At 45.4% G+C, this 25866-nt stretch overlaps 1 protein-coding gene across 1 annotated transcript; it reads right to left on the bottom strand.

Moving 5' to 3' along the window:
- Positions 1-2248: 2248 nt before the first annotated feature.
- LOC119646202 (sodium- and chloride-dependent glycine transporter 1-like) lies at positions 2249-21062 on the bottom strand. The gene is made up of 10 exons (XM_038046584.1): positions 20617-21062; positions 10092-10223; positions 9870-10024; positions 9727-9806; positions 9539-9659; positions 9145-9481; positions 8847-8998; positions 8661-8789; positions 2677-2883; positions 2249-2609 (listed from the first exon to the last, which is right to left on the bottom strand). Exons 1-10 carry the CDS (start codon positions 20792-20794, stop codon positions 2322-2324), a joined length of 1779 nt encoding a protein of 592 aa, XP_037902512.1. The 5' UTR covers positions 20795-21062; the 3' UTR covers positions 2249-2321.
- Between the last annotated feature and the right edge of the window lie 4804 nt (positions 21063-25866).

Raw genomic sequence — 25866 nt, forward strand, 5'->3', positions numbered from 1 at the left:
TCAGTGTCGATGTATTTCGACCGTTACTGCCTCCTTTGCTAGACGCTGCGACATGGAAATTGTACCAGCCTATTATATGAAAGGGCACAGGCTGCTATAGTCAGGTGTAACTCGGGGACAAAACCCTTACCCTAGTTCCCTGAGGCTTGACCTAAGCTTAGCTAATTCCAGAGCTTATGTACGCATCATCGCTCATTCGGGGCAACGCGATCTACAAATACCGCTGCAATGCATACTATCTTAGCAAGGTCTCGAAGGGAGTCACAATTACGACCTTGGCAGAGCTAGGGTCACATCACTCCATCGACGTCGGGAAAGAGTTGTCGCCGCCCTGGGAACTCTCAGTGTGTGCCGATGTTTGTCGGTCTTCAGAGGTTCGCCCTTCACCGAAAAACATTCTGCGGGCTATTACCTGGGGCACAAGTGTAATGCCAGCTACGAAGTGGGTATCGTAAGCAACTCATTAAAGATTGCCGATGAACCCAGAGGGGTGGAAATTCTTAATAGTAATGGAGATATGAGCATTTAAAGTTTTCTAAAAGCTTCTTCCGCTTTTCGGCCATTTCCTTAGTTTCCAGTTTCTAAACTAGTGACGACGAAGTTCGTTTCTTTTTTCGAAATTCTCAATATTAATGAAGGGCGATTTTATCCTTTTTCGGCCTTTTTCCCAGCATTGTTTTTCGGTTATCTTTATTATCGGTCTTCATTAAATAAAGCAGGTTATATTCAGTGCTTGATTCTCTGAAGTGATTCCAGATTCGTTGTAATTTTAGGGTAGAAGGGTTGGCTCAATGCTGTTTCTTGGATAACTCCTACCACCGATATCCCACGTTTGCTTCCTATAATGTTCGAACTGTAAGCGCTTCTAAATACTTTATTAGACTTTATTAGATTTTTCAATCTGACACATTCTGACAGCTTGATATCATGTTTCCAACCACTTGATAAAAAGGAACTTCCGATTTTAATTTAATTGAGGATTTCGCGGATCATGAACTCCCACACCACCCACGGTAGAAGTGGCCGTACTTGTGGCACGTGTCGAATAAAATTTCAAATAAACAACATGCCCACCGTAACATGTTTTTCCTTTTGCCGGGTGATTCCTCCGTGACCCGAAAAACCGCCAAAATATGATTTTTTTCCTGTCAATCAACTCTATTAAATTGTGCTGTCATGTTTTTCCTAGTTCTTGTAGCTTCAGCACGAAATAACTTGTTGGTGTTGCAGATTCACATACAGAAGAGGAATATATTACGCAGAGAGGGAAATGCTGGGCTGTGTGGGGTTCCGCATTTTGTACAGATACGTTTCTGTTTATCGATGAGGGATGGCAAATTTATCCCCAAGAGATACTTGTACTTTTCAGTAATCTTACAAACTGTAGCGCAGTGAGGATTGGAAGGTACGCAAGAGATATCGGTTCTGTTTTACTGAGTATCTAGCCTTCGGAGATACAGTTCGAAAGTAGGTTGCTGAGGAGCAACTAGTCTTTCGCATTTCCTAAAACGGCCCTCAAATATTCAGCCGCATATGCAGCTTATCCTTGTTGACTCAACTTCGAGTCGATAATAAATTCACCCTTAATAGCGCTGCATACCATAAGTCCTTAAAATCTTGAGTATCTAAGGCACACGCCTACATAAATTCTACATTATTCCATGCACATGTGAAACGAGTACTCAGTTCATACTTTTTTCCCAAATATGCTACGCACGACATTTAAAGGACACGAAATCCATCACTCTGTTCTTATTCTCGTTATTTTCCACAACAAGGGTGTCATCATTCTTCTTTCTATTTCGCCGCTGGCTTTCGTATCCCTCATGGAAAAAAAAATTTCTAAATCATATTTGTTAGATCGACTGGAACTGCTGGATGACGATGCAAGGACGACGAGCTGATGCTACATCACAGATGGGCTGTCAATTATTTTGTCATCAATCTCCCATTTCGGCCGCCTGCCACCCAAGGGAATGATATTTTCATATTTCTGCTTATCGTCAAGAATTTTTGTTGTTGTCGCTGTTAATTCACCCTTCGTAGTGTGTACATACGTATATTGGCATTTAAATTAAATTTGAAATACTGCCACCTGCGTGTAGTTGCTTGGCTGATTGTGATCCTGTCAGGATCAAATTTGCATGAGGATTTGATGATTATTTGGGGGCTGGATCGCTGGAGGGCAAATACGGAATATGGAGGGAAAGAATTAGAAATAATGAAGGGTTACATGGAAACCACTTGGTATTATCTCAATATCCGAACATTTTGTTCCGAAGGAAACTCACAAAATTCTTAACAAAATAAAATAATTCTTTTTACAGGACACTGTCATTCATTTCCAAAAGCTGCTGTGAAACATCCGAAGCTCCGAGCGCCATTTCATACTTTTGCCTATCAACAGGGTCAGCCGGATACCAATCCATTGGTCTGGTGCACTTCCTAAACCTTTCTGGGATAGTTCCAATGGTTGCAAGTAACTTGGCAATCATGTACCATGGGATGAACACCCACGGCAGTCCTTTAACTATAAATATGACACTGTGCACATGAATCGGTGTGGGTTCTTCAATCATTACCAGAACCGTCGTGAGCCCGTGGATGACCTGAAATTTGAAATTTGAAAACATATGAGTGAATTTCAAATAGAATATCTTAAAGTCAGGAACTTACCGCACTAATCAGGATACAAATTGGTGAGATAAATCGCAAAATGTAGAATTTCACTACTGAAATGTTTCTGACCAGCATGAAACGAACATCTCGTAGGAAGCGTTCACGACCATAAATCCATACAATGATTAATATTTCGAGGAAGGAGATCAGCAGTTGATTGGTGTATCCTGAACTCGAAAACTGTCTATATGCATAGGCGAAATACTGAAAAATATAATAAAAATTTGTCTCCAACTATTAAGCGAAATCAGATCCTGTAGAATCTTCCTGTTTTATTCATCAATAAATCCCATCCCAACGTTCAATATAGTATCGCAGACTGCCCCTAATATCCGTCTGACGGGGCCTAACCGCAAAATTTTCTGCATGAAACCTAGGAAAACATGGCTTTCAGGCCAAAAGTTGGGTTGGTACTCATCACAAGCCAAAAACCCTGAGTATTACCTGCTGAATCAACACGAACAGCGCTGCTACCAAATCCTATATCCACCTCTACGTGGTCATCGCTGGGAGTTCCCTAGTAGTGAATAACTGCAGACGGAGTAGTGCCAAGGCGTGTACTCCTGACCCAAAAATATCACTAACTGTACCAACTCATCCTCCAGATTGGGCGTTGTTCTAAGGGTATCGGAAATAAGACCTCAACGTCATGTAGATGTGCGGGAGATCCAGTAAGAAGCTCGTTCTCACGGGCACATGCTTTCATCAGGTCTTATACTGTCAGACTGTGTGATAGAGGACACGGGGGACTGGCTTAGGGCTGCAGACACTGAATTGCCAGGATGGAAGAAACATAAGGTACCAGGATTATTCAGTCGGATCTAGGAGGTAACTACTTGACCAGAGCTGTGAACAGAGGCAAGCCCCAGGGTAGCACCATCTCTACCGGGTCCTGAATAATAGCGATGGACGAAATTTTACGAGTATTAGACAAAAGCGGTGTGAAGGTAGTGGCGTATGCCGACGACTTGGTAATATTAGTGTCAGGGATGTTTTCGTCCATTATGAGCGACATCATGGAAGGAGCGTTGCGAAAGGTGTGCCTGTGGGCCCCAAGATGCGGACTCGGCATAAACCCAACCGAAACGGAACTGACTCTATTCTCCACCAAGACAAGGGTACTTGAATTCTACTTACTATGGCTGAATGAACAAAGATTGGTTCTTTCCTCCAATATAGAGTATCTAGGTGGAATCCTGGATCCAAAACTAAATTAGAGATTAATCCTAGAACTGAGGGTTAAGAAGGCCTTTATAGCCCTCTGTGCCTACAAGAGAGCCTTTGCAAAGAAATGTGGTCCCCGGCCGAGGACGGTTCTCTGTATGTATACCTCTGTGGTGCGTCCAATCCTCTGTTGTATGGTGGCAGGCTTTGAAAAAAAATACAATAGAACGAAGCTTAATAGGAGTCGAAGAACCGCGTGTGCCGGTGCTACTGGGGCTCTGCAGTTCTGTCCAACAGATGCTCTCAATATACTGATAGACCTCCGCATTAAATACGCCGTAGCGTGCAGTGTCGTCAAACTGCGTTGCGGCCACAATAATATCCTAGAAGAACTATCTCGGGAAATCTGGGCATTCCTAACGGACTACACCACACGTAAGCTGAAATTCACGGGGAATTTTCCTGTAGACTTTCCAATCAGGGCAGAGTGGAAGACCGGCGGCGTGTTGCACAGTATTCTTTACCGATGGATTAAATATGATCAGTGGAGCCGGCGCGTGGGTTTTCTCGAATACACACAGTGTATCCAAGTCATGTGGTCTCCCTGGTGTCGCCAGTGTATTCCAAGTGGAAATATTGTCTATACTGAGGGTAACTTAGCCATTCGGACCTACAGCCATGCGGCCATTAAAGTCTTGTACTCAGCGACCACATTCTCCAGGCCGGTGGAGTAGTGCAGAAACGCACTGGGCAATCTAGGCGGCACGCCAAGGTCATCTTCCGCTGGGTTTCCAGCATAGGAATATAGACGGGGAATCAGCGGGCTGACTCTTGGCAGTCCATCGGCGAGTACAGTGGATGTCTCGCTGGCGACTGTCAATCTGCCTAGTCGAGGAGGATTTGGCTCCCATATGATAAAATCCGATCACGAGAGCTCCTATGCCAGACGCGTGCAATTTCATATAAGATTACGGCGGTATGCATGAGGCACTGCCCCATAGGGAATCATGCCGCCATGCTCGGCATACTCTACAATTCGCTATGCCGAAGTTGCGGAGAAGAGGAGGAGACCCGCAGTCACTTCGTCTGCGATTGCTTAGCTCTAACTAGAGTCAGGCTACGGACACTGACTAAACCATTCTTTGGGGACGTCAGAGAGATTTCTAGCTGGAGTGTGGAAGAGCTGATTTCCTTCGTGATTGTTATGGACTGGCTCTCAACATCTGAACCGGTCGAACTCTGCCTCTCTGCTCTCATAACAGCAGTACGGTCTTAGGAGTTTGTGGCTTCAAAACGGCGGACAACAGCGCTAATTGGCTCTTCGGAGCGGCCACTGATACCTTCCTACCTACCCCGTCGACATGTCCTGGGGATGATGGGAACACACGGTGACGGTCTACCCTCGCAAAGTTGCACCGATTGAGATCGCGATTGAAGCAAAGAAGAATAACTTAAAACATAAATCTCCACACGCGACTATTGAGAGTCTGTAGAAGCAAAGAAGAAGACAAAGGCAAAATCCTAACGATTGGGGTAGGTGACCAATTCCTGGAGGCAATTAAAGCCCTTAACTAATGTATCAAATATAGATTTAGCAGCATACCTATGAATATACATAGGAAGAAACCAATGAAAATTACTTCGGAGGACACATCGGGTAGAAAGCCTATCGAGATGCCGGAAAGAATCGCAGAGGCGATAGAGGCTGAGAGGACAGGACTGAACAGGGAAGTGAACCTGCTGGCCACCGAGGAGTAGAAGCTGGACGACCAAAACCTATAGTTCCTAGCGCTTACGGCACGCAGCGAGACACGAGTTAAGGCTATGTCAGCGGGGGAAGATGGTACTCCGATATGGGGAAGCGCTCGAAACACTAATACAACCAAGCAGAAGCAGATAGTCTAAGAAAACATCTATTATGCAAAACCTACATATAATACAAGGGTAATTTTTAAGATTCACATTTCAATGATGCGGGCTCAAAAACCGTGAAGGTACAGGGGTAGATTCGTAATATGCAAGGAGGAACAGTTTAAATATTCGGAATATATATCGTGAACTAACACCTGCTTATATTTCAATTAACTGGCACGATGTGAAAGTGATATTTATTCCCAAACCAGGGAAATGCACCTAAACGGGCGCAGAAAGCTTCCGACCGATCAGTCTAACGTCTTTTCTAATAAAAGGACTAGAAAGACTATTAGATCGGTTCATAAGAGATACACACATTCCGAAGTGGCCACTTCGCCATAGGCAAGACGCCTTTACCAGAAAGACAAATCCACGGAGACAGCACTCAATGAACTCACGGCAAAAATAGAAAAGGCGATGTACGAACAAAAATACGTCTTAGGCGCATTGATGGACCTCGAAGGTGCCTTCAATTATGCCTTATTCGCGACAATATATGATGTGGTGTGTGGTTAATCAGTTGAATCCTTCACATCCTAGCGTGGAGAAAAATTCACATAATCTACTGAGGCAGGATGTCCCAGGGGCTGTCCACATGGAGGGCTCTCTCGTCTCTGTTATGGCTCCTGGTAATGGATGCCGTGCTATGGCTCTTGGAGGACGAACAAGTCTTTGCGCAAGCATTTGCGGACGATCTAGCCGGAATAATTACCGACAAGTTTCCGGACCTAATATGTGGCCGCTTGAATGCAACTCTGCATAAAATCCACAGTTGGGGTGGGGGGACTATTTACGTTCACTAAGGATGTCAGGTGGGGCAGCTATACGTTACTGATGGAAATCTAACTGGCACAAATAGTCAGATACTTGACGCATCTGAAGATGTGTATGGACATGCCTATGCTCAGGAGGGGTAAGTGGAAAGTAAACCCCCACCCGTGGATAAAAATTGGCTATGAGGAGGACACCCAGAAATCAAACCAAATGTGGAGGACGAGAAGGGTAGTTTTTTCCGGTGCAAGGATTCGGAAACTTTGTGCCGGCGGTTTTTGGGAGTGGGCAAGCGGGCTCCTGGCCGTCGATATCGAGCGACCGTAGTGCCTCAGTAGTGGGAAACTTGCCTACTTTGGCATCTACTGCTACAAGAGATGTTAGTGAAGCCGAAATGAGGCCTACACACAGATTGGTTTTGCAGACGACCTGGCAGTGGTAGTAGTTGCGAAAGATCACCAGGACGTGGGACTTTATGCAAGTGCAACCATTCATGCTATCAAAGCATGGCTCCATATGGTGAAATTGGACCTGGCGGAAGATAAGATGGAGGCGGTTCTTATTACCAATTGCAGGAACAATAACACTGTGAAAATCCGCGTTGCTAATCGCGAGGCCGTCTTATAATCGATCATTAGATACCTGGGGGTAGTGATTGATACCAAGTTGAACTGCAAGGTTCACCTGGACTATGCTCGCAAAAAGGCAGCAGAGGCTAGTCCATTTCTAGCAAGGATGATGCCAAATATTGGAGGGCCAAAATATAGTCTAGGCTGCTTATCGCGAGGGTGGTGATATCCATCCTGCTGTACGCGGCTCCTGTCTGGGCGTGCGCACTGCATAACATAGCGCGCCAGAAAAGGGTAAGCTCGGCATACCGGCCAATTGCGCTGGGGGTGTATAGTGCATATAGAACGGTATCCGGGAAGGCAGTGTGTGTCATCGCGGAAATGATTTCCTTAGATCTTTTGACGAATGAGGCACACTACCGGAGGGTGAATCCCGGCGAAGTGACTGCGGGCTTCCTAAAAGCTAATAGGAAGGAGCTGTACAGGAGCTGGTAGCAACGGTGGGATAATTCCAAAAAGGGTCGCTGGATCCATACAATGATCCTGTGTATTGAGAGATGGGTCGAGCGCAAGCATGAAGAATTAAATTACCACGCAGTGCCTTACGGGACGCGGTGGATACAAGAAGTGCTTGAATCGGATTGGATGAGTCACCAGAATGTCCCGAATGCGCCGCTACACCCGAGGACCCGGAGCATGTTATGTTTCACTGTCCGAGATTGGCGAATGAAAGAAGGGGGTTGAAGGATGCCTTCAAGGCGGACCCCATAATTCGTGGGGGAAATGCTGAGCGCGACGGACGCGTGACTTAGCAGCGCTGATGTAAACTAGAGCCCTCCTAGCGAAGAAATAAGTATGGGATAGTAGATAGTAGTAGAAGTATGGATATGGGCGGACAAGTGGGGGTGGTTTTAGAGGGTGAGAATCTTCCACATTTCTGCAACCTGACGCAGCAGTGTTTTTTAAGATTTCCACTTCCACCCACAAAAAAACGTCCAGGGAACGATTTCCATCTGTTGTCACTTTTACCCTGCTCCCAGGGCAAAGATTAGCAGCGTCTGATGAGTTATCCACGCTCGGGATGAAACCTTTAGTCATCTGTTTTGAATGGTAATTCATAATGCGATCCATCGTATTCTCCCTCGAACACGGCTCGGGTCACGAGTTTCCGGCTCCACGTTTGCGATCAAGCAGGATTTTTTTTATTTTTCCAAATTTGACTTTGTGCGTGTTTTTGTTAGATTTCCGCGATATTTCCCATATAATCTTTCAGGTTTTGGTACAAATGAAATGGAAGGGACTGAAGTATTAAAACGATCCCCCCCCCCACACTCTACCAATCAAACCTGAGCCTGACTAGCATAGATGTGTATAAGCGCATGTCAACAGTAGAGCTGCACTCAGATGTTAGCACAATTAAACCCTCCATTTATGGTAGGTTTTGATATATTATTCAGTCCTCAGTTTTGATCTTAGTCAATTCAGATGGCGATTTGGTCATGTCGAAATTTCATTAGTCATTACATATTGACTAAAAGACGAAAGTATAACGTCCAAACTTACCTCGGTACCGAAGATCGTTGATAACAAGAAACAAATTGCGCATAAGCCCACTCCCAATTCATATTTCCATCGCCTTAGTTGCACATATTCGTCGCAAAGAGATGTAACGATAGCGAATGTCCGAATTATCTAAAAAAATAAGCAACCCTAATAAATATCTTTAACTGAATAAGACATTGTACTCACAACTGAATTCAATTCTGACAGGAATAACATTAAATAAAATAGCATTGACCACATCTGAGATGCCTCCAATTTTCCGAAAAAATATGGAACAGCAATAAAAAGATATTCAAAACTATCAAAGTCAAAAAAATGCAAGGCCATTGGGGTTCGACCTGAAATTCAGTTACATTAAATTTTCTTTTTGATATTGTGATCTGCTGGTGCATTCCTGCGGGCATTGTAGTACCGCTGAACTGGGGATATATACTTAGTTAGTCCAGCAGATTGCACCAGCAGCCACTTATTCAATGGAACTTACAGGAGACAAATACTCCAATGATCGCTACCATGTATCCACAAATCATCGCTACGGTCATCATCACTACAGGTATCCAGGTCGAATATGCTTCAGTGTTTTTTCGGAACGGTTGAAAGCTTGCCAAAGTCAATGTTGTGCCCCAGCCTTTGCCAAGTGCCGCAGAGCACAAAAGGGGGCTGATCACCCATGGCAATGGATGAAGAAGTCCTGCCCTGCCCCTAACATCAAACAGTTTACTCGTAGTGAGTATTAATTCGGGTAAACAAAGAGTCCTTATAAACAGAATGAAAGCAATTCCTGCTGTTATAATAGTTGTGTAACGGAGAAATTGTCCCACCTGGAAAGTCCTAGATTAATACCAGAAAACTAAGAGTAGACTCCCAGTTAGACAAACCACTTTTATACCGCGGAATATAACACAACCGACTACTATCCAAATTAGTAGTTCGCCAAGGATCATCGGCCAGGATATGTCCTTTACATCGGGATCGTAACTGACTTTCACTATGCCATGACTGCAGAGAAACATTTAATTGTGTCACTTTGATATAATTTTATTACAACAACAAAGCGGATACTCACTAGTAATATTCATAAAGGGGCTCCAAAGAGTCCGATATGTTTAAATCGTTACTCTGAATGTATGGGCCTCTATCAGAAGTCTGAAATCGTAGAAAAATCCGGTTTACTCAGCAGTTAAACTCTATTGACAAATGCGTACTCACTTCCGTACAATTTTCAGAATTCCACGAATTATCACAATACATCCATGTTGTGTTCAGTTGAAAGGATTTAAGGAAAAATAAAAAAGGAAACGTTGCTACCGAGCTGCCATAAATAACTGACGAAAAATTCAACGCAAGAATTATATAGCCAATTCCTGAAAAGAGAAGGATTTGAAGGATTTTAGAAAAGAGACAGATTTTATTACCATTTGGAAAACTCACCCTTAAATAGAGGTGATACCCGAAAGACTGTAATGTATCCCGTACTTGAAAACTGTCCCATGAACGACTGAACAAAAAATACCGGAATTAAATACAAAAATGTATTTATCAAAATGGGAAGGAAAATGTACCCTGAAAATAAAAGTAATCTTTCTTGAAAAGTAATTAAAAGAACGTGCAAGATTTAGGTGAACAGAATTTAAAAAAATTGCCCGGAAAATAGGAAGCTGACCTGATAAGAAGTTGCAACGCAAAGAGCGAAACTGCGAGCCAGAGACGGAAAAATTCTTTAGATTGGTTCAGTATGTTCGTCAATGGGTCTATGTCTAAGGATAATGATAGATTTGCAGAGGCTGTAATTGATCTAATTTATCCCTCAGGAATACACAGCACTTGTTTGATGATGGGACGTCTAGCAGGAAGAGATAGCGAAGTCACCGACCCAGACGTTTATAAAGGGCGACGCCCTAGCATTCTGAAAGTCCTAGTTTCCATTGCTCCTGCTGGCTGACATCTAGACACTCCTAGCCCATTTGCTAGTCCTTCGAACTTGTCTCGGGTCAACGACTTCATCAGGGTGTCAGCCAGCATCTGCTTTGTTGGACAGTACATGACCAGGATAATCTTCTGCTTCACCGGGCCCCTTATCTGGTGGTACAGACGCCAACGTACTTGCTGCGCCTGGTTCGGAAACTGCAAATGGTTTTGTATAACTTTGATTGTCCTTAAACATGGTGACAGACTCTGACCGGTGAGTGAATGTCCGCTGTCTGCACCATACAACCGTAATCACCTCGTTCGGTCTGGATCGTTAGGTAAGACCTAACTTCATCTAGAATTTTTATTTGGAAGCATCTGTTGAGTTGTTTGCTTACTGCTGGACAGTAAACTTTTGCTGTGTTGCCAGTGCAAATAGGACAAATCATCTCGAGTGGGAGCCTCATCGTAGCCTTGGCTATACCATTGCGAAAACCCTTTGCGACCAAACTAGCATTGTGTGTTGGGATCGTCCCATCAGTGTTGGTGATGCCTTTCAAAGCCCATTTGCACAAGATCACTTTACTGCCATTTTCCAGACTTTTCTGTCTAATAATTTTTTCTCTTACTCTACTACTGACCGGCGCAGGTCTTGCTCTTTCGGTGCCGTCTGCAACAGATCACAACAGTTATTCGGTTCTCTTAAAACGTAGGCAAATACCTTGTATCCCAACTTAAGCGGTGGTACATTTTCAGCTGTGTTGCTAAGATACATTAAACTTTTTCCAATCCGTTTTTTACCTGCAATAGTCAGTCAAAATTCTAAGTAACGGCGATCTGAGAGTAAGACTTCATCTAGCACTCGCCAGTCTCAAATCGACTCTAAAAACTTGGAAGTGCAGATTGTTAGGTCAATTACTTCACTTCTTCTTGGCCCCACGAACGTAGGAGTGCCCCCTTGATAGCGGTCATCAGACCAGCTGAAGTGATAAAATCAAACAGCTTCTCTTCTTTAGGATTGCATTTGCTACTGCTGGGCATCCGAATTACAACCTATTAAGAGTTCGAGGCCACTTGATTTTGCATACACTACCAGATTCTACAGCTCTTGCCTTATCGGACGACACAAAGACTCATAGGGTAAGCAGAGGCTACTATGAAGTTTTTCGTTTTACCTTAACCTGATATTGTAAATTGACCGCAACAAGGTCCTAGGAACAAAATTGTCTCAGTATGGTTGCCTCTCACAATTTTGACATCAGAACACAAGCTCTCGGTCTTGAGGATCTTTCATCCAAGAAGATCCTACTCCCCTCCCTCGACTGATCTAATACAATATAGATTTCAGAGAAGCACCAGAAGCAAGACAAAGGAAAAAGCGGGATATACCAGATGAAATGCCATAACTGCCCCAAAACATACATTGGTCAGACAAAATGACTGGTTCATGTCTGAATCAAGGAGCCCTACCGTGACGAAACACATAATTGAAGAAGGACATGTAATGGAAGAAATTGAAACACTAAGAAAGGCCAAGCAGATTAAGCTTGACCCATATGAAAGTTTCTTCATTGATAAAGAAGCGTAGGAAACCCGAATAAAAACATCAGCCCATGCTTATATGCAGGGTTTTGATGACTCACCTTAGATACAGCATTATGCCTTGTAATGTATTGCACCGGTGCCATAACAGTGCTCTTTCATGATGAGCTTTTTACACGCTCGGGGGTGGCCTGGTCTGATTATGCTTCAAGTTAAAGTTGCATAATTCGGCAAGCCATCACACGACCTCCTCGTAGTGGCCGCTTTAAACCGTCCTCGGACGGGCCAAAAGTTTGTAGGACCGGGCTGGGAGTAGGCTCATCTAACTGACGAGGGTGGTCATGTGTTAGGGGCAAGTAGATCTGGCGGGGGGATGGATCGAAGCAACAGCCCTAAGATCGTTCTCCTTGCACTGGAGAAGGTGCTAATAGGACCCCAAGCTGACCGAGCCAGTCAGGGTAGACATCATTCCCGGACTACTAGTGGGACCAAGACATGAACTCAATTTTAAAATACAAAAAACGACGATAGAAGAAGAGGGGATGATGCCAAGCGCATCATCGCAGGACGAGCTCCTGGCATTCAGCAGGAGGCTGTAACCATCGAGAGCAGTACACCCGGTGCCAGCTGTAGCACTGCTATGCTGAAACCAACCGCAGGGACCTCCCATAGCGATGCGAAAGTGAAAACCGGTAGCCGGAAACCAACTACCAAGCGAAGATCCACTGGTGTCTGATCAAGAGCCAGTACCAGAAGGCCATGCATATTCTCAGCAAGATTGCTAAGAACAAGGGGCCGGTACTGTCGACGAGCGAGATGAAAAGACCTCTTTAAATGCCAGGCGATTGTCGAGGAATACAATATCAAACGCCTGGCAGACGAGCATAAGACGAACAGAGGCGGAACAGGAGAGGCAACAGCTCAGACGCTAAGCAACATCTGAAGAAAAGTGTGCAGCAACAACCAGCCGGCGAGCCACGAACTGCAAAACCCATCAGTGACGCGGCCAGGCGCCACTTACGTGTGGCACTGGCGGATGGTAATTCTGCTAGCGGCAAACTAGCGTTTTAGGTGTGGACCAGTGTTGAAGCCAGGCTGTTGGAGATCGTCTTTGAACATCTCTTGGACACCGAAGGCAAACACGCGAGATTTATCTCCTGCTTTGATTCCCCTCAGGTGGTCCGTGGGTTCCACGTTATAGCTTGCGAGGACCAATTCTCTAGGGACTTTCTCGGTTCGGAGGGCGTAAAGCTCAATGTCATCCCTTACCACGACATTACCAGGAGACCGGTCACTCCCACCTGATTGCCGAAGATCCGCATGGACAAGGACAAGCTCGTCCAATTCTTGCGCCTTCAAAACTCCAGGATTCCCATGGATGACTGGGTTGTTATCAAGGAAGAGGAACCCCAGACAAACAGCCAATTTTTTCTACTCCGTATAAACGAAGAATGACTGGACGCACTGGAAAAGGTCGACTATAAAGTACGGTTCTGAAGTCGTCATCAGTACTAGCATACAGCACGATGTCATCTAAGTACATCAAGCAAAACCATGCCCTCTAGCATCATTTAGTAGCCATGAAAGGTGATTCAGTGCCATGCAAAATCAAAGGGGACTCAACGAATCCCCCTGGAAGATGCCTCTCCGTAGATGAAGGCCCTGATGAGATATGCCAGCCTTCCATGACTGTTGCCAAAAAATGTTTTAGCTTCGGATCAATACGATACAGACGCATGACATCGATTGGCCAGGGATGCGGTACGCTGTCGAAAGCCTTGGTATAACTGATATAGCAACTAAAGAGTTTTATTTGGTCTCTAGTTGCTTGTCCTATAACTATCGAGTCGATAGTAAGTTGCTCTTTGCAACCCCTAACCCAACTTGGCAGCTCTTCTGCTCCTCGGGCAGAATTTTGTTGGTTTCGAGGTTTGCATTCACCCTTCCACTAATAGTGGACGTTATGAATTCGTAGAGGGTTTGTAAGAAAGTGATCGGTATTGTGTCTGCGCGGTCCTGCACCGTGTCCTTCTTAGGGGTAGGGTAGGTAATCCCCGCAGTGAGGAAGGGTGGAAATTCCCTGCTAATCTGATTTATACTGTGTGTTAACCGACTGTTTCTTACACCAGAAATTCTGCACCCGATCCAGACCAGGGCTCCTCCAGTTCTTCGAGCTGTTTATGGCTCGTCGAACTTCCTCTTCGGTAACATCCGCGAAATTTATGCCAGGCGAAATGGAATGGCGGGTGCCGTCGTAACCGACAGTTATCTCACTGGGGATAGCATTGTTTCTGTAAACTCTCTGCACTTTATTTCTCATCCGTCTGCTGGCATTGCCAGTGCTGATTTGAATCAGTCTAGCAATGTCCTGCCTAAGTGAATGACGCCGACGTTCCAAACGAATTTTCCCTGGTGGATTTCTTCGGGCACTCAAACCAATAACACGAAAGCGAATCTTCTGGCCATGTAATCTGACAGCTATAACTGCACCACAACACATAAATGATTTTAGTTGCAGAAGTGACATATCAGCACACAGTCAAAATGCAATCTCATCATTGATTTGAAATAGAACTCTCGGAGTTGGTGGAGATGCCGTCGAAACCGCTAGTCATAGATCAGGTATTCCCAGACTGTATGCATATCCATAGAGCGTGTATAGAATTCTCGGAAATGGATCCTTTGCATAGACCAGGTATTCCCAGGCTATATGCATACATCCTGGGAATACCTGGTCTATGCATAGGATCCTTGTCCGAGAATTTTATATACGTTCTTTGGAATTCGTCCCGAACCTTAGCGGAACTTTCAGCTGGTCGGTGAAGAAGAGTGCTTCGGCGAGTACTAAAACTATTGCTTGCAGTGCGGCGTGGTGTTGTTAATACCGCTGTCTCTGCCCCTGCCGACTCTCGGTCACCACTTTGCGGGATGACCTCAAGCCGAAGACGTTCCCTGATGAAGGCCGGGATTGTGTCGCTGGGAGTAATATAGTCATACTGGTCTGCGACTCGCTGCATAGTCATGTGCGCGAATTTGCGGAAACGCTCGACGAATCTATGGTGCAACAAGGGGCGGTAAGATGTTGTACTCGCGTACGTCGTTACTTCGTAGTAGGAGCGGATGATGAAGAAGTTCATTTCCTCAATCCACTTCTTCCGCTGCCTACGCGAAGTGGTTGCCATAATTTGTGGTGAAACAACTGCAGGAGACGGAGCAATGCTCCTGGTGGTCGTGGCGCCTAGACTTTGAACCGCCCCATGACTAGCGGTTTTGACCCCGTACTGTCCATTACGGGAGTCCGACCCAGTCACCAAGTCACACGACTCCCACCGGTTATCCGTACCGAATCTTACATTTCTTCTTGTTCTCATGGATGGATTTGTATTTTATACCTAACTGCCAGGTGTGGTGATAGCTTCCTCAGTGAGTAATGTTTTTTTTTTTTGTGCGTACACGGAGATCTTAGAAAGACACGTCCGCCGCAGCTCCGCCGCCTGAACGGCGGAACTACAGCGGGCGCGTGTGGGATTCACACCCACTAAAAACCACCCCCGGTTTCTCCAGCCCCGCGGGACCACCATTGAGGTATTACTTCGCGGGGTAGGTTTGCTCTTACGCACTCATCCTTCTCCTATTTCCAGCTTTCCTCCTTCTTTGTTCCTTCAGCAACTCCTCCTGCATTTGGATGATTGCGGAGCCAACCGCAAGCCACTTCTCCTCGGACTCCAGCATCTCAGTAACCAAGCTCTCCGGGGTCCCACTCCTGCCCAGCACCTGGTTTAAGCTCCGTCTCTCCATCGCAAATCGTGGGCAGTGGAACATCACATGCTCTGGATCCTCCGGTATGCCATCGCATCTGGGACAGTTCGGAAAATCATCCAACCCAAAGCGGTGCAGATACTGCCTGTAGCAACCACCGTGTCCCGTGAGGAACTGGGTAATGTGGTAGTTGGTCTCCCCATGTTTTCGCTCAAGCCACATCCTAATGTTGGGAATGAGCCTGTGCGTCCACCGACCTTTCGCAGACTCGTCCCATCTGTGTTGCCAGAGATCAAGCGACTCTGACCTTGCCGCATTTCTACGCTGTGCATGCCCCTCCATATGTCTTGCATTGTACAGGACACTCATTTCTTTGGGCAGAATGTCAACCGGGATCATACCTGCCACCACCAATACTGCCTCATCTGATGTGGTTCTAAAAGCACTGCAAACCCTCAAAGCCATCCGCCGGTAAACCGAGTTCACCTGCTTTCGTCTCTGAGAGCAGGATGGAGCGCACCACTCCGGCTAGCACCAACCTCCGGCAATGTTTCGGCCCACCAATATTTGGCAACATTTTTGCAAGTGCCGTGGTGGCACTGGCTGCCTTTTGGCATGCATACTCTAGGTGTTCCCTAAAACTCAATTTGGTGTCAATTATTACCCCCAGGTATTTGATAGCCGGCTTTGATACGACCGTATGTCCACTGACCTCCACTTTTACAGTGTTATTTTTCTTACGTTTCGTTATTAAGACCGCTTCCATTTTCGCGTCCGCCAAGGTCAGCCCGGCCTTTTCTAGCCAGGTCTTTACCGCTCTCACTGTTTCTGTTGCGTAAACCTCCGCATCTTCTGGGTGTTTTGCTGCAACAACCACAGCTAGGTCATCAGCAAAGCCGACAATCGTAGTCCCCTCTGGGGCGGGAAGAGCAAGCAGCCCATTATACATGATATTCCACAACAGGGGACCAAGTACCGATCCCTGTGGTACCCCGGCTGTGACAATGTACTCTTTGGGGCCCTCATCCGTCCCGTACCAGAGAGTCCTCTCTGAGAGGTAGTTTTCCACCAAATTTGCTAAGTAGCCGGGGACACCTATGCCAACGCCCGTTTAATTCTATTCCAGTTGGTCGAGTTGAATGCGTTTTTGACATCCAACGCCACCACGGCACAGCAGCCGCCAGAAATCAGTGCACATTTTGCCAGGTTTACCACCATGCCAATTGCGTCCACCGTAGAGTGGGCGCGTCAGAAACCAAACTGGCGTTCCGACAAACCATTGCTGGCTTCGACGATGGGCAGGAGTCTGTTGTAGATGACTCTCTCCATCATCTTCCCCATTGTATCCAACAGGCAGATAGGACCGTACAACGCTGGGTTTCCAGGTGGCTTGCAAGGCTTCGGAAGCAACACTAACTTTTACTTTTTCCACTGGGCAGGGAATATTCCTTCTTTTAGGCACTCCTCAAAGGTGTTGACGAAAAGGTCGGGCCAGGTCACTGCCAGTTTCAAAGCTCGGTTGGGGATGCCATCCAACCCTGGGGTCTTGTTGTCACCGAACCTACCACATATTTGCCGCAGCTCCTCCACAGTTACAGGCGGTATTATGTCGTCATTTAGCTGGACAAAAATTTGCCCCCCCTATTTTCGTGGTGAGGGAACAGAGTGGTAACAATCTATTTCAGGAGGCGCGGACAGGTCACCTGGGGTGATTTCCGCAGCCTTTTCATCACCACTCTGTAAGCCTCGCCCCAAGGGTTTATGTCGGCATGGTCGCACAGCTGTTTGAAGCAGTTCTTTTTGCTCCTCCGAATGGCTTCCTTTAGGCGGCCACGCAATTGCTTGTGTGCCTCCTCTCGACCGTCGCCACCGGGTTTTCCCCTGAGGCTCTGGCAAAGCCTCCTTGCCCGAAAACATGCGGCTCGCAAACTTGCGATTTCGTTGTTGCACCAGTAGTTGGGTTGCCTACTGGGGAGCAATCGCCTTCTGGGCATAGCAGCATCGCTTGCTTCCGTCACCCATCGAGCGATCTGGGTGGCTTTCTCTCCAGCCGTACCATTCAGGGATATGTCGGATTTGAGCAGCGCAGAAAACGTGTCCCCCTCGAAAGCTTTCACTGTCCAGCCAAGCATACCACCCGGCATTCTGCGAAAACTCTTTTTCGAGCTCGATCCGCCCTTGATCTCTATGCAGATTGCCTGGTGGTCGCTGTGAGTATAGTCCTCACTGACATGCCAAGCAATTCAACTGGCTAAAGTGGCACTCACGTATGTCAGGTCCATTCTAGACCCCAGGCCCCTTCCCCGGAAAGTGTACGAAGACCCAACATTCGCCAGTACCACGTCCAGCTCCGCGAATTCTTCGAGGAGAACACGTCCCCTGACATTAGTTACCCGGCTGCCCCATTCAAGAGCCCACGCATTGAAATCGCCTCCTATTATGATCGGCCAACGTCCTCTTGCATCCAAAACAAGAGCAGCAAGCATCCGCTCATACTCGACGAGTGTAGCGCTGGGTGGAGCATAGCAGCTGTAGATGTGGATGCCCTTCACCTTCGCTCTGATGAAGCCCTGCTCCCGGTGCTCCATTATTTCCTGGAAGGCTTGTTCTCCACAAATCCACAGCGCTGCTTGGCCCGTTTGGTTTTTGACCCAAACGCTACCACCGCGGTTTCGGTATGGTTCACTTAGTATGGCCACATCGATGTTTTTCTCGCGGATGGTTTGCGCGAGTAGATCCCGCGCCGCCTCGCAGTGGTTGAGGTTGATTTGTATCAACCTCATCTGCGATTTGTGCTAAGGGCTCTCCTGTATTCCGGGCACCTGCTGCTGCCCGCAATGTGCCGATGGTCCACACCCTCCTTTCCTTTGCACAGTAGACAATTTGAGTCAGCTCCGCAGTCCTTGCTGATGTGGCCTTCCACTCCGTATCTCCTACATTGCTTGTTCCCTAAGGCGACACATAACCCAGCCTATTCTCACTCTCCCTGCTGCTAACAGTTTGAGTGCATTCTCCACTGGTAGGCTGATGATGGCGGTTTGTGTTCCCTCATAGCCCTTAGCGTTTTCACCACTGACTCTTGTAGTCCGGCAAGATCGAACTGTTTCTCCAAAGCTTCGCGAACCTCTTCCTTCGTCGTGATTTCATCTATATCTTTGCAGATTATAGTGATCTCCGGCCTGCTAGCTCTTATGTCGGCTTCCTGCCCTAAAGTCTTCCCGATTTGGCTTAAGAATTTGTCCGCGGTTACATCCTTGGATTTCTTAAGTTCCAACATAAGATCTCCCTTCTGCTACCGTCTAATACGGCTGACGTTGTCTCCCAAATTGGTGAGTTCGGGGTCTGCCTTCACTTTCCTGAGAATGTCGGCGTATGACCCTTCGCCTCGTTTGGAAATGAAAATCACCTCCGGTCTAATCTTCCTCCGATAATTTCTTTTCCGCGGTTCTACCTTCCTCCAAGCTTCCGCATCCGCCTTTGAAGGTTCGATCCCTTTTCTCGAGGTAGCCACTGCAGTATTTTCACTGGTAGCTTCAGACGTACTTTTCATGAACTCTGTCTTTTTGGAAGTTGAGTCCTTTTTTCTTTTCGGGGTTTGCTGGCCTCAGTGAGTAATCTGCAGGACTACAAAGTTCCTACATTTTCCTCACTTGCCTCCTGAGACGCTGCGATGGCGTACAGCCATTTAGACTGAAACTATCCATCCCTCCTTCTTTCACAACTTACTTTAAAAAAAAATTATATAATTATTCCAAACTGGATTACATAACGACATGTAGAAGTCAGCAACGACCTAATTCAATTCCCAAGTGGACATGAGAATATCGCGCGTACCTTTATCGCTTCGACGTATGAGATGATTGCGAAGGATATGGACCGTATTTCTTTTAAATGTCTTAAATTTTTCGCACACAGGGTGGAGGTTGAACCTTTCGCTGAAGTTCTTTTGTCACCTGAAAATATTGTTTACGTCATGTCGGCTGCGGAAACTACAGATTTTAACTGCTATTCCTATTTTAAATGTATTTCAATTGGAATCCAAGTGCATAAAATTGTGGGATTTAGGACATTTGTGATAATTTGCTCTACATATGCTAACGCTGAGATCATCAATCTTCCATACAGCAATTGCAATCGATGTAATAAATGCAATCATCCCACAATAACAGAACAAACAAATTTCTCCGATAATACCCAATGTCATGGCCAACTGATAACCCTAAGTAAACATACTCGTACTTGTCTGAATACTGAAAAGTTGATTCGGTTAAGTCAAAGAAATAGGACGCCAAAATCAGATGTACAAGTAAAATGTCTACATATGTACACACTACGTATGTAAATTCTGTTTTATGCGGATTTCTTTGAACTATAATTATTTTATTCTAATTTTCTATTCAAAACAAGTAAAGTGGCTACAATGATTGCAATAATCTTTTTTGTAGTCTTGGTTATAAGCGTTTGTATCACTCATTGCAAGAAGTCTCCTTATTTCTACCCATGCAAAAATTAATGCTTTCTACGAGCTTTGGAAGTACCAAGCTATGAAAAGGTGCAGAAGATAGGATATCCAAGGACCTATTCCACCTATAATGACGCCAATAATTTGCAACCGCTAAATCTTTGTTGCATGTATCTTTGTAACTAAAGTATCTTTGTTATTTCCGAGGCGAGTTAAGTATAATTTTCACTCTTAAGTTTTAATCCCGTTCACTCCTTGAGCTTCTTCTCCACAAATATAACTTACCGCCACCTGAAATATGCATCAAAGCCGCAAACATCACAAAATTTCGCATACTGAACACATTCGTGAAGCACGCGAGGTAAAAATCCCACTGATTCTCCCATTTGCCCCGTTTAGGGTCGTGGATATAAGGCTGGTGTCCAGCATCATATGAGTTGAGAACGGTGTCTCCAGTAGACATGGTCAAGGACTATCCTCTACGCACTATGCTGCAGTCGAACTGTGACGGGGCTGACCCTCCGGAGTACCTGGCTCCTTTTCCTAATCACCACAACACCACAAGAAATTGAATCAATTACGCGTGATTATTCCGCACTCATGTTTTCGATAATCGCCGCGCTCGAGAGTAACACTGTTCGGTGTAAAGAAACACGCACTGAATTAAATTAATTTGCACCGAGCATGGAGCTTGTGTGTTACTACATTGTTTAATTGCGCGATAAATGCTAATTAAACGAACAGTGGATGTGGACAAGTATCCGGCGGAGGTATTTAATGTGTATGTCTGTGGACTTGGAAACAGAGGTTGAGAATCTTTTAGGGCTTGTCGTGAATATGAAGGTTCCAATGAAATTTTCGCATCTACTTTCAAAGGGACGAACAACGTATACAATCTATAGGTGAGTGAGTAAAACTATCACGGATTTATTTTGCTTCTTTCCCCACAGGGATCCCAAATGAGTTTTACTTAAACTTTGTAAATCCTCCCTTCCGTCAAGCTTAGGCATATGGTTGTCATATGGTTACCCCTAGTTGGAGAATAGCGCATCAAGCATACCTACGCACCATTGCTTGCGGTTACCAGAAATGCTCTTCAGGTCCTCCCACGACTTCCTGAGATACCTGCACTCCTTCTCCATTATTCTGCGCCAAATGCTTGGGGGGCAACCTACTGGTCGGAGCAACTTGGGAGATTTTAATTTTCGCCCCTACTTAATGTGTGACCTATACACTGCCAATTCCGACTTCCAATCACATCGCGTACTGGGGATAAGTTTATGCGCCAATCAAGTTTGAAATAGTATTAGGCTAGCGTACGCCGAAGATACGACGTAGACTGGTGTTGACGAAGGTTTGGAGTAGGGGTAACTTCTCATATGCTACTCTGATGCAGCATCAAAGAAAAAACTCTAGCACAGAATGGTTTCAACTTGATCATGGTGTTGTGTATCTTTTCAGATGTTAGACAAGGCGACGACGATCTTCGTGGTATCTTGTCCTTAGGACGTGGAGGAGTTTAATGGATTTCTTCTAAGTGCTTGCCTACGCTCATGACAAGCTTAGGTGATTTAATTGTAATGTATTCTACTTATAGGGCTAAGTATGTAGAGCACATGCAAATAAATACGGTATTTGTGACATTACAAGATAATCCCGGGTTCGATTAAAATTTCTCTATTCCAGGCAGGGATAATCTTCGGGAAGAAATCTGTTTCCCTAACAACAAAATCTACATAGACGACAGCATGGTTCCCATCAGATACGAGGAACTATCAAATGGTCCAACATTTTCAGCTCAAAACGACGTTTCCCCTTTATGGCACATTTTCTGAGTTATTTTGTCATAGCAAGGTTCCGATTATGTATTGCGCACTGGGAATAGCGAACGTACCAGATTTTTTTGAAATATGTTGGACAAAGATTGGTGCTGTGTAAAAGTATGGAGCCAAGAATTTAGGCCTTATTCCACACTGGCACAAATGATACTAGCGTCTGGAATTGCAACCCACTAAAACCAACCCTAACTTCTGTCCTTTTTCCCATGGAACCACTGGAAATACTCGTATTATATCGCAGAGTGGAAATAATTTTAGCTACTTCTTCCTTCGATCATCGATTGCATTTGCAACTACGTCTTTTCCGTTTCCTCTGCTCCGTTCAAACCACATTGAATCCACCCCACCATGTGGTGGTTGTGGGTGGTTTAGAGCTCTAAAGGTATTTTTTGTGTTCACCATCCCCTGTAAGAAATTGCATGATATTGTAGTTTATCTCTCCGTCCAGACTTTGATCAATATGTGCGTGTTACTCTCCGTCCATTTGTATCGTTATTACCATCTGCTCACTAATGGTTCTAGAATAGCAGTAGCTGATGCCTTTGTTTCAGGGGAAGCAATTCCATATGTTTTCAACAAAATAATTTTGCCGTCCAAAGTTAAGCATATATTCCACTTATAATGACTGACATGGAGGCGGGAATCAATGCATAATACCCGACATAACCAACTAACAGCGGACGTCGTCAAGAAAAAAAAACATTAGGAAGGCCAGGAAAACCAACGAAGCGAGAAAAATTATTAAGAAGTTTAGTGAGAAGCCCGTTTGCACATTGGACAAAGAGGACTTCGAAAAACGTATGAAGAAAAAGCTGGACACCATATAGAAGACACCAAACCGATCCTCTATCACAGATCGTAAAACAGGTAGACAGTGTTATTAAGAAATGTTAACCAATTTTGGGAGTCAGCAGATTGAAAGTCTCAAACCCAATACTTCTTCTTCTTTTTCTTCAGCCTTTGTCCTGTTCACAAGCGGGGTCGGCTCGTCGTGATCGGCTTCGCCATTTGGCTCTATCGAATGCCTGATCTGGGTGCAATCTCGAGGCTTTCAAATCGCGATCCAGCGTATCAAGCCACCGTTGCTTAGGTCTGCCTTTTGGTCGTTTACCATCGACTTCGATGTTCAGACCAATCTTGGCAAGTGAATTCTCATTTGCACGAACTGCGTGACCATACCATCGAAGACGCCTCTCTCGCAACTTTTCCACAATCGGTGCAACCCCATAACGATCGCGGATATCGTCATTTCGGATGTGATCTAAACGTGTGACGCCACTAGTCCAACGTAGCATCTTCGTCTCCATTACCGCAAGACGCCGTTCATTGTCTTTTATGGTCGGCCAACAATCAGAACCATAGAGAGCGACTGGACGGACGACGTTGCGGAAAATTTTAGATTTGAGACGTTCGTTGATACGTCGATCACAAAGGACACCAGTTGTGGAACGCCACTTCATCCAGGTTGCGTTAATGCGTGAAGCAATTTCATAACGCAGTTCTCCATTGGCTGATAGCGTTGACCCGAGGTATTTAAATCGCTCAGTTCTGGGCAGATCACTGCCGCTGACAGTGATTGTGCCTGTTTCATGGGGATCGGTCGTCAAAAATTCAGTTTTGTTTAAATTCAATCTGAGACCGTGTTGCATGAGGCGATCATTCCATTTTTGAACAAGTTGCTCGAGATCATTTTTGCTATCAGATGCTAGGAAAACATCATCTGCATAAAGCAGTGTGTAGGGCGCTGGACGTTGGATATCCCGTGTGACGGTGTCCATAACAAAGACTCCCTCAAATCCATAAACCAGGCAAGGAGATGAAGAGAGTCATTTCCGCAGGTAGACGAGCGACAGTATAACTGACATATTGCCGGAAGTGGTAAATGTCCGGAATTTAGGAGAGCACTCACTGCAATGAGAAAATGAGGTTTATTCAAATAAACCTGAATCATTGCAAGGTCGCTCAGGATTTACTTGAGCAGCCCACGTTCGAATCTGAAATGGAAATTGCCATCATAAGTGCGAACAGATTCGATTGGTGGAGCGATGATATGGGCTTGCGGTCGACAAGCCATACAAGTCAGGTAGCCAGTGGCTTTGTATGGGCGAAAATGAGTGGAGTATATGTATACAGCTGCTACGCCCCACCAAGTGTGACACTGTCTGAATTCGAAGAAATGCTTGATAATCTTGTTCTCGACACAAGGGGATGAAGCCCAAAGGTGATTGCTGGTGATTTCAATGCTTGGGCCCTTGAGTGGAATAACAGAGAATCAAATGCGCAGTTTATAAGAAGATTTGCGCAGATGGACATAGTTTTGGCTAACGAAGGTGTTGTGAACACTTCGTTTGTAGACCTGACGTTTGTCAGCCCTGCACTGGTGCGTGGTATGTCCTGTTGCACCAGCGAACGCGAGAAAGATTTCAGGTTGGTCTGCTGAAACTTTGGTTGGGCAGACCTTCATAGAGGTGTGGTTAGATCAACTTGATAAAGCAGGCACCTCTACGGAAAGAGCCGTCCATGTGGCCCAATGCATCGCGAGAGCATGTGACGCGTCCATGCCTAGGATGTGCCCATTCCCTTGTAGAAGAAAAAACTACTGATGGAATGGTGAATTGGCTGGCCTTCGATCAGCCTGCCAGCGAGCCAGAAGAGCAACTCAGGGACAAAAAGATCGTGCCTATAAGGCAACCCGCAAAACTCTCAAACTTGTCATCCAGCGAAGCAAGAAGAAATGCTTTAGGGATCTCTGCTCTGAAATATCTCCCAAGCATTAAATAGCTAAATGGATAGCGAAGGAATTCCACAATTTAGAATAGATCGGTCAATAATTTGCTTTTCCCAACTTCGCAATCAAAGAAACAACTGTTCTAAGGTCCACAATGGAGAGGTAAGGTAAAACAAAATACATATGAACCTTGTCAATCTATATGAGGCTATTACAGCTTTACAGGTGAGCATTATAAACAGTTAAAAACACACTCAATAAGGAACCCCTTTCCTGCTTCATCGGCGGGATCTTCATGGTTAACCAGGAAACGAAATTAGCTTGGGCGGTCTGATGGGAAGATTTTGTAAGAGGTATGTGAACGACATCTGTGCTATCCCCAGAAAAAAACTAAGTCAAAAATATATTTGACTTCCCCAATATACTGCATTCCAGTTTCGAGTTCACCTCGGAGAAAGGAAGTCAATTATCTTTCTTGGATCTGTTTTTGAGGAAAAAGTAAAAAGAACTAGACACGGAGATCTACATGAAATCGACACATAACAAAAGAGTTATCGCCAGCACTTGGAATCATCAGGACAAACTTGCCTCATTTAACCACATGGTCTATCGGATGCTAACCTTCCCAACCGCTCGCAAGGGTTGGTGAAAGAGACGGTGCATATTTTTGCGGTCGCCAGACTGAATGTATACACCGATATAACTATCCCAGCTTGGTCAGCAAATGAAAGAGGACGTTTCAACGGCAAGCGCCCAGTAAGCTAACAGCCTAGGTTTGGAACTTAATGAAATCTCCCTTTCGTTGAAACGAAAACTGGGTAAACATGGTTTGGACATCGTTTTCAACAGCAGGAACACCTAATTGAAAACTCTCCTGGGATCGACCGAGGACCCAATCGAGGAAACAGCCAAGTCCGTGATACACGAAATTCCCTCCGCAGATTGCATCAAAGTATACATCGGACAAAC

The sequence above is a fragment of the Hermetia illucens genome, chromosome 1 (genome assembly GCF_905115235.1).
Source record: "Hermetia illucens chromosome 1, iHerIll2.2.curated.20191125, whole genome shotgun sequence".
Classification (NCBI taxonomy): domain Eukaryota; kingdom Metazoa; phylum Arthropoda; class Insecta; order Diptera; family Stratiomyidae; genus Hermetia; species Hermetia illucens.